This window comes from Gorilla gorilla, chromosome 20, assembly GCF_029281585.2.
Source record: "Gorilla gorilla gorilla isolate KB3781 chromosome 20, NHGRI_mGorGor1-v2.1_pri, whole genome shotgun sequence".
Taxonomy (NCBI): domain Eukaryota; kingdom Metazoa; phylum Chordata; class Mammalia; order Primates; family Hominidae; genus Gorilla; species Gorilla gorilla.
The window spans coordinates 6,417,618-6,425,570 of record NC_073244.2 but is presented as its reverse complement, the minus strand read 5'-3'; the positions used below and the strand labels follow the sequence as shown (position 1 = coordinate 6,425,570).

The following is a 7,953-nucleotide window of genomic DNA, read 5'->3' as shown; positions in this document are numbered from 1 at the left end:
GCCGGTGCTGTGGCTTTCCTTCTGCGCCCGTACGTCAGGAAAAGGCCAAGCTGGGAGGCTGGTCGGGCTCTGCAGAGTCCGGTCCTGTCTCCAGGGGTCTGCGCCTCCTGCAGGGCTTGGCGCCCAGGGCCCGCTAGCAAGATTGCTCTCCCGAAGTTAAGCCCAGGAGGGCTGCTGGTGAGGTAGCAGGGTGGCAGTGTCACTGGGTTGTGAAATTTAAAACCAGAAACACCAGCGTTAAAGCGCCAGGGCCCAGCGCCTCTGCCCCACCCTTCGGTCGCACCTCAGCCACGCGGGTTCCTGGCTCCTTCTGAAAAGCTGGACCCCACTGCTCAAGGTCGCTGGATGCCTGGCCGGGGTGCAGCCAGCTCGGGCACAGCTGGCAAGGCGTGGGGACCTGCGGGCTCTGGGGGCCGGGGCAGTGGGTTCATCTCAGTTGCTGAAGATCCCACCATCCTGGGATCCAAGAATCAGACGATGGAGACGGTTAACAGAGAGGAGCCTCCAGCAGGACCACCCATGTCCCTCCACGGTAGACGGCTCCTGCGCATGGGAGGCACGTGCCCCACGCCCCCATCTGATCTCCAAAGACTCCCGCCCTCCGCTCTGCACCACGCTCTTCACCACGCTCTTCACCACGCTCTTCACCGTGTCCCGCGACGTGTCTGCATCAGCCCCCTTGGCCAGGTAACTCGGATCCCACCTGTCCGGACCGTGCCCAGGGCACCTTCTGGGCTGCGGCCGCAACGCCGTGGCGGGCCCTCCTGGTGGCCGTCCTCTGGGGTCACGTGTGGCGGGCCCTCCTGGTGGCCGTCCTCTGGGGTCACGCGTGGCGGGCCTTCCTGGTGGCCGCCCTCTGGGGTTGCGGAGCCGAGAGAAGCGTTGGGACTTCCATGACTGTGGCCGCCGGGGCAGAGTGCCAGCCCTGAGGGCGTCCACATCTCAACCCCAGGACCCGCGGACTCGGCTCCTCACGAGGTAACGTACCCGGCGCCCTAAGACGAGGTTGCATGGAGGACACCGAGGTGGGGAGGTTACCTTGGATCGTCCTTGATCTCCGGACTGAGAGAACAAGTGTGTTTTAGGCCCCGAGTCTGTGCAACAGGCTGGGCCGCCTGCTCCGGGTCACAGTCCCCCGGCCGAGCCGTTTTCCTGTTGGAAAGACAGAGCTTCGAGCCGTTTTCCTGTTGGAAAGACAGAGCTTTGAGCCGTTTTCATGTTGGAAGATGGAGTTTTGAGTCAGGAGTCGTTGAGGGAGACAAGGCTTGGGTTCTGTGCGTCCGTGGTGGTTCTTGGGAGTTGGAGTTGGAGCTGGCGAGGAGGGCTGGGCAGGTGAGGCTTGCGGCGGCGGGACCTGGAGACTCGGAACTGGAGGGCCTTTGTCAGAGATGCTGCCGGGGTGTGCGCCTGCCTGTGAGGCTGGGACTTCCCTCGCGTGGGGTAGCCAGAGGAGCAGGACCGATCGGTTCGCCCCACCCAGGCATGAGCCTTGGGGGCGCTGGGCCCAGAGGACACCGGCACCCTGGTGGGGGCTGTGAGGCCGCATTGCTCGAGGTCAGACAGCAGTAAGAAGTGGCCGCCCCTGGTGTCTTCCCCGCCCCAGGAGCCTGCTGCACGACAGGAGGTGGCCCTGGAAAGGCCCACACCCCTGCGTCCCCGGGCCCCTGGCGCCTGCAGCCGCCCTCTCCCCATCCGCCCTGCCGCTCAGGAGTGCTTCGTAAGCGGAAGCACAGTTTGCAACAGTTTGGGGTTGTCTTATTTTCACTGCTGGCGATTTCCTGGGGAGCCGCTGGTTCTGTGCCCCCAGGCCCCTCTCTGTTGGGGGGCCCCCGCCTCACTGCCTGAGGACACCGGGGGTCCCCAGGTTTGGGCTTGCGAATAAGCTGCTGAGGGCTCTGTGTGAACCGGGATTTCACTGCCCTGGGATGTGCGGAGCTGTACGCCCATTCCACGCTCTGTTTTAGAAACAAACAACTGCTGACCTGTTTTCTTTTTTTTTTTTTTGAGACGGAGTCTCGCTGTGTCGCCCAGGCTGGAGTGCAGTGGCGCGATCTCAGCTCACTGCAACCTCCGCCTCCCGGGTTCAAGCGATTCCCCGCCTCAGCCTCTCAAGTAGCTGGAATTACAGGTGCCCACCACCACGCCCGGCTAATTTTTTGTATTTTTAGTAGACACGGGGTTTCACCATGTTGACCAAGATGGCCTTGATCTCCTGACCTCGTGATCCACCCGCCTCGGCCTCCCAAAGTGCTGGGATGACAGGCGTGAGCCCCCGCGCCCGGCCTGCTGACCCGTTTCTTTGAGGCACATGTTACGTTCCTGCGTGGGGTGCCAGCAACAGTTTTATTTCGGCCGTGGTGACCTGTGCAGCTCCCAGTGACAACTCAAGTGGCGATGCCCTCCGACTGGCCAACATGGGCCGATCTCCCCTCACACTGCCAACCTGGGGACATCCTGGGCGCAGCCCTGTCCTCCACCCACTCCATGCCAGCCAAAGATGTCCCCAGAGGCCGCCTGATGTCCCCTGGGGTGGGGCTCGCTTCTGTCTGCAGGGTGAGCAGAGGCTCTCGGGCCGGGCACGACCCTCCCTTCCCAGAAGGGTTTTCCGTGTCAGGCTGCTCAGCACCTCCCAGCAAGTGCCTCGGCCCAGTCTTCCTGGATTTATGTGGAAGGTGGCGGCTGGGGATGGAGCCCTGGCCGTCCCCGGGGACTTCACCAGGGCGATGCTGCTGTCGCCCCACGCACAGAAGGGGAGACGGGCCCAGGGTGTCACTGCCTGGCTCCAGGCTGCGGGGCTCTTGGCTCTGACCTTTTCTCTGAGAGGCTGGAGTTTGACTCCCAGGGCTGTAGGCAGAAGTCCCAGCGGAGTCAGGATGTCAGGAGGGCGCTGGGCACAGGCGGGGGCGCCCCCACACCGACGGCCAGCCCTCTCTGCGTCCCGCAGGACAGCGGCATGAAGCCCCCAGGCCTGCCCTGCACCCAGCACGGCTCCTGCCCTCAGCCTCTGCCCTTCCCGGGGGGATCCGAGGAGCACTGAGGCGTCGGCCTCCGCCCTTCCCGGGGGGATCCGAGGAGCACTGAGGCGTCGGCCTCCACCCTTCCCGGGGGGATCTGAGGCTTATTTTGTCATGAGAACAGTTTCAGACACCGTGTACATATTTCCGACGTCTGCTGTAACGAAGGACCAGAAACTTGACGGCTTACTACATTTATTTTCTGGCGGTTCTGGAGGCCAGAGTCCAAACTGGGTCCCACTGGGCTCATATCAAGGCAGGAGCAGGGCCGGTCCCTCCCGGGGGCTCCAGTGGGGAACCGTTCCCGCCTTCCCCAGCATCTGGAGGCACCCACGTCCCTCAGCTTAGGGCCCTTCCTCCCCTTCACGGCCACAGCGCGGCCCATCCCCGTCTCTCTCTGGCTCTCACCCTCCCGCCTCCTGTTGTGAGGACCCTGTGAGGACCCTGGGGCCCTGGACCCCCCACCCTGGATGCTCCTCCATCTCCGTCCCACCTGCAGGTGCCTTTGTCCTCGCAAGGCGTTGTATTTGCAGATTCCCGGGACGGGACCGGCTTCGAGGCTGGTGTTCTGCGGCGTCTGTCACCGTCTCCCCGGCCCTCTCCCCTCCCCTCTGCTCCTGCCCCCACTCCCAACGTGCTCCTCACCCCGAGCCCCTGCCTCTGCCGGGCCCTGCCTGGGACGTCCCCCTCGACCTTTCGACGTCTGCGTCCTTCAGCCCGAGAGGCGCCCTGTTGGGTCCTCGAGGTCCCCAATTCAGGATTGAACCTGCTTGGTGGCCACCACCCCCTCAGGCTGGGACCCCCCTGGAGGGCTCCTGGGCTGTGTCCACAGCGCCCGCACACGGGGGGCACTCAGCGCTTACAGCGCCAGCAGGGGGAAGAACAAGCGTGGCCGGGCCCCTCGCCACCAGCCCAGGCACCTTGGGGAGCCGCCGGCCTCTCAGGGCCTCAGGAGACCAGGACGGGCAGGAAGTGGGCGGACAGGTGGTACCGCCGCGTCCGGCCGCCTGGCCGGGGCCCCCCCCTCCTGTCCAGCGCCAGGAACATGGGCTGGCCGCGGCGGTGCCAGCGCTGTGAGGCGTAGGTGTTGTGGCCGTTCTCTTCGATGCGCTCCCGGAACCTGCAGTCCACGGTGTAGAGTCGCTGCGGGCGGGGGTGAGGCCGGCCCACCCTCCCCACCCTGCCCGCGCCGCCCAGCCCTGCCCGGCACTCACCGACCCATAGAGGCGGCCCCGGTGGTTCATGGCCACGTAGAAGCCTGAGGACACTGCTTTGATGACCACGACGCCCACGTGTACAGAGCGGATCTCCAGGATGCCTGGGGGAGGCGGGGGTCGGGGAGGGCCTTGCTGGCTCACCCCCAGCACCGCTGCTGTCCGCTGTGCTTCGTGCAGGGCCCTCAGGACCACGACAGACACCAGGAGACCCCCGGGACCACGAGTCCCCTCATGACCACGACAGACACGAGGAGCCCCCCCGCCCCACACCATGAGTCCCCTCCCAACCACGACAGACACGAGGAGCCTCCCCGCCCCAGACCACGAGTCCCCTCATGACCACGACAGACACGAGGAGCCCCCTCCGCGCCAGACCACGAGTCCCCTCCCGACCACGACAGACACCAGGACCCCCCCCCCGGGACCACGAGTCCCCTCCCGACCACGACAGACACCAGGAGCCCCCCCCCCCCGCCCCAGACCACGAGTCCCCTCCCGGCCACGACAGACACTCAGGAGCCCCCCTGGGAACACGATGGACACTCAGGATCCCCCAGAGCCGTGACTGACACCAGGAGCCCCCCCAGCATGTGAGGGAGGAGCAAGGAGCAGGTGGAGGGAACGGGAAGCAGGACGGCCCCCACAAGCTGGGGGAGTGCAGAGATCGATGAGGACCCCGTGGGAGGGCTTATCGGGCCAGGTCAGCGCTGTCCCTGCAGCTCAGCCCAAGAGCAGCATCTGTGTGTGTGTATGGCGGGGGGGTGGGGGGGGGTTCCACACACCCAGAGGGACGTCAGGGGGGCAGCAACACCACGAGGAAGGTTGGGAGAGGGTTCCTGGGATGTGGGAGTCAGAAGGGGCAGGGCCCACCCAGACCACTGATAACTGTCAATGAGCCAGTGACCAGCAGCACCCCAGGGAGCCCCCAGCCTGGCCCTCACAGCTCACACCACCCCATATGGAGCCCCCAGCCCCGGCCCTCACAGCTCACACCACCCCATATGGAGCCCCCAGCCCCGGCCCTCACAGCTCACACCACCCCATATGGAGCCCCCAGCCCCGGCCCTCACAGCTCACACCACCCCAGGGAGCCCCCAGCCCGGCCCTCACAGCTCACACCACCCCAGGGAGCCCCCAGCCCGGCCCTCACAGCTCACACCACCCCAGGGAGCCCCCAGCCCGGCCCTCACAGCTCACACCACCCCATATGGAGCCCCCAGCCCGGCCCTCACGGCTCACACCACCCCAGGGAGCCCCCAGCCTGGCCCTCACAGCTCACACCACCCCAGGGAGCCCCCAGCCCGGCCCTCACAGCTCACACCACCCCATATGGAGCCCCCAGCCCGGCCCTCACGGCTCACACCACCCCTGGGAGCCCCCAGCCCGGCCCTCACAGCTCAGCTGCCCGGCCCACGCACAGTCACTGGGAGTCCGGACTGGGACTCTGGACTGGAGGCCGGGCTGGCAGTGGCCTAGAGTGGGACACCGGTGGTTTATGGGACACCACAGACATGCTTGAGCACCGACTGAATGCCAGCTGTCCTACCAAGCCCACTCAGCAGCCCACGTTGCAGAGGGGCCAGTTGAGGCCCGGGAGTGGCAGAGCCAGATTTGGATGCCATCGTCTGTGGGTAGCCCTGGGTGAGCCCTGCCCCACCCTGAGCTGAAGTGTCTTGTCCAGCAAGGACCCTGGGCCCAGCCGCCACTCCTCACCCACACTCGCTCACCCCGGCCTGGGTGTCTGCCGCTTTGTCAGCTGGGTGTACAGTTCCCCGCGTGCCCGGCCAGCTCCCTGTCAAAGTGAAAGCTCCTCGGGGCAGCCTCCCAGCCTGACCTTCCAGGACACACAGGACCGTCTTTGAGGTGGTTGTTCTGGGGCGTCTGTGTCACCATCTCCCCTGGCCCCTTCCTCACCCTGCGCCTCCCCTCCCCTGGCAAGGTGCCTCCCAACACCGCCGTTCACTGTTCTGCGCACCCACCTGCACCCTTGTTCACGTCATTCACTGTTCTTTTTTTTTTTTTTTTTTTGAGCCGGTCTTGCTCTGTCGCCCAGGCTGGAGTGCAGTGGCGCGATCTCGGCTCACCGCAAGCTCCGCCTCCCGGGTTCACGCCATTCTCCTGCCTCAGCCTCTCGAGTAGCTGGGACTACATGCGCCCACCACTACGCCTGGCTAATTTTTTGTATTTTTAGTAGAGACGGGGTTTCACCGTGTTAGCCAGGATGGTCTCGATCTCCTGACCTCGTGATCCGCCCGCCTCAGCCTCCCAAAGTGCTGGGACTACAGACGTGAGCCACTGCACCCGGCCAACCGTTCACTGTTCTGTGCACCCACCTGCGCCCTTGTTCACGTGTCTAACTGCTGCGCGCCTCTGCTCTGGGAGCCCCAGGAGGGTGGACGTCTCTGTCACCACTGGGTCCCCCATACGGAGCACAGCACCCAGAAGGTGCCCAATTAGTGACCAGCGAATGCACGAAGGGCAGGAGAGCCCTCAGCTAGCCCTCCCCCCCATCACCGTCCAGCTGGGGAAACCAAGGCTTGGAGAGAGGCAGAGACTGTTCCGGTCAGGCAGTGGAGCCAGGCCTCTGCCCCGGCCCGAGGCCACCCTGCCTGGCCATGCCCGCCATGGATGGACCGGCCCAGCCAGTCCCCCGTCCGCCCTCGTCGCGTGCGGCCTAATGAGGGCCTTGGCGCCCAGATGAAAGCGCTGGGAAGGGCAGGGGGTGATTACCTGCCCTAATGGTGGTGATTCAGGCGGCAGCCAGCGGGCCCGGGCCCCCTTCCCAGTGCCCCCTGCCCGGCGGGGACACTGACTCCCCTGGCCTCCAGGTACCCACATCCCCTGCTGTGCCCAGCCTCTCCTCTTGCTCCTGACATTCCACAAACACTGAGGGCCTACCTCAGTGTGCTGGGCAGGCCCTGGGGACAGAGACACCCGCTCCGTGACGTCCTGGGCCCTGTGGGGACCCAGCTCCGCCACCCCTGTCAGTGTGACCCTGGGCAGGTCCCATCCCTTCTGTGTGCCTCCTTGTCCTCACCTGCCAGTTGGGGTGTCTGGGAAGAAGCAGAGGGGGCCCCGACTCAGGCAGCCCTGACTGGATTCTGTGATGTCAGGAGTCCGGAGGTCAACACCCCCCCGCTTCCGCCATGCAGCTGGGCCTGCCCCAGCCCCTCTGGAGCCTCAGTTTCCCACCTGCAGATGGGTGGCCCCCCCCACAGGGTTGTACCACACGGACGCTTCTCTGCCCCTGAGCCGGGTCTGCCGCTGCAGCCTTCGCTTTAACAGTGCAACCCTCCCACCAGGCAGGCTGCACCCATCTCACAGACCACGGAAACTGAGGCCGAGGCTGCACAGAGGAGCCTCCGGGACTCCCCCGCGGGCGCAGGTCACCGTGAAGACGGCGGCCGCGTTGCCGTCACCCGCCGCCCCCCCACCCCAGGCCCCCGCCGCCCCGCACTCACTGTCCTGGCCGTGGCGCCAGCGGGTGCCCTGCACGCGGCCGCCGGGATCCACGCGCAGGAAGAAGTGAGTGGAGGAGAAGAGGCGCCGCCAGCGCACGTCGCCCTCCAGGTGCGGGTAGCTGCGCGGTCCCCGCGACGCGCTCGGGGTTCCCGCGGCGTCCGGCGCCCGCGCCAGCAGCAGCCAGGCCAGGCCCAGCCACAGGCGGCGGCGCATGACCCGGCACCCGGTTCGCTGCGCGCTCGTCGCTCCCGGGCGTCCGC

General features: G+C 66.2%; 1 protein-coding gene across 2 annotated transcripts; it reads right to left on the bottom strand.

Annotated features, from left to right (window-relative positions):
• Window positions 1-3,192: 3,192 nt before the first annotated feature.
• FGF22 (fibroblast growth factor 22) lies at window positions 3,193-7,953 on the bottom strand. 2 transcript variants are annotated; one of them, XM_031007815.2, is made up of 3 exons: window positions 7,693-7,953; window positions 4,229-4,332; window positions 3,193-4,157 (listed from the first exon to the last, which is right to left on the bottom strand). In XM_031007815.2, exons 1-3 carry the CDS (start codon window positions 7,904-7,906, stop codon window positions 3,963-3,965), a joined length of 513 nt encoding a protein of 170 aa, XP_030863675.1. In that variant the 5' UTR covers window positions 7,907-7,953; the 3' UTR covers window positions 3,193-3,962. The 2 variants fall into 2 exon arrangements, with proteins under 2 accessions (XP_030863675.1, XP_030863674.1); XM_031007814.2 differs by having other exon boundaries at window positions 3,193-4,134.

What these genes read in the sequence shown, in the direction of transcription:
- FGF22 (XM_031007815.2), bottom strand. Translation starts at nt 7,906, where the DNA reads ATGCGCCGCCGCCTGTGGCTGGGCCTGGCCTGGCTGCTGCTGGCGCGG. An exon ending in CTGGCGCCACGGCCAGGACA is followed by an intron (nt 4,333 to 7,692) that starts GTGAGTGCGGGG and finishes CGCCTCCCCCAG; the next exon opens with GCATCCTGGAGATCCGCTCT. An exon ending in GGGGCCGCCTCTATGGGTCG is followed by an intron (nt 4,158 to 4,228) that starts GTGAGTGCCGGG and finishes CCCCGCCCGCAG; the next exon opens with CGACTCTACACCGTGGACTG.